Source organism: Anneissia japonica, unplaced genomic scaffold, assembly GCF_011630105.1.
Source record: "Anneissia japonica isolate Jap-2015-1 unplaced genomic scaffold, ASM1163010v1 scaffold287634_len692169_cov176, whole genome shotgun sequence".
NCBI classification, from domain to species: Eukaryota; Metazoa; Echinodermata; class Crinoidea; order Comatulida; family Comatulidae; genus Anneissia; species Anneissia japonica.
Window position 1 is genome coordinate 147,659 of NW_022739883.1, and position 664 is coordinate 148,322.

At 33.3% G+C, this 664-nt stretch overlaps 1 protein-coding gene across 1 annotated transcript in view; it reads left to right on the forward strand.

Annotated features, from left to right (window-relative positions):
* Positions 1–459: 459 nt before the first annotated feature.
* LOC117118109 (putative inhibitor of apoptosis) overlaps positions 460–664 on the forward strand; it is a 7,070-nt gene continuing 6,865 nt past the window's right edge. The window contains exon 1 of the mRNA XM_033262609.1: positions 460–493. Coding sequence (XP_033118500.1) covers positions 475–493 — 19 coding nt within the window. The 5' untranslated portion in view covers positions 460–474. The remainder of the gene's footprint in view (positions 494–664) is intronic.

Here is a 664-nt window from a genome sequence, read left to right on the forward strand (position 1 = left end):
TATATGTATATATATATATATATAGTTTATATCATAGCTTGATAAAGACTTAAATTGTATAAATTTATATACAACTTAATAAACTCAAATTAAACTATAATCACTTTTTGTTTTGTTTTTTGTGTTGCAAAATTGTAATAATGGCAAAAAACATGTTTTTGCGCCATGTTACTGCCTATCTGAGCTGAAAACTACTCTTAGAGATTTTATTAATTTCCAGAGAAAACAAGATTCGTGGAAACAGGCTTCGGGAATATTTAATAAGAAAAAACAATATACGGTAGGCCGTCAACAATGGCCCACTCTTAATTTAAAATGTTGGCTAAGCCCCGCCCCTTGCGTGTTGTTGCTAACTAGCAGTGTAAAACGTAGTACAGTATCATCATCTGCGTCCATCAGGTCGTAGTCGACCCCTGGTGACATCAAACATGATTTTCCTCCACAAAGCAAAAGCTTTCTTTTTTCGGCCATGTGATGCGGGGAGAAAGTGTTGGTAAGGTTTTTCGGTCATAATTTGCTATTTTAAGCCTCGTATTATATGCGAGTATATACGGTAAATAATTATTAGCTGACTTTAGCTACTTTAAAGCTTGTTGTGTATGATGCTTTCATATTATTTATACACAAATATCTGTATGCATTAATATAAATATGTAGGCCTGCC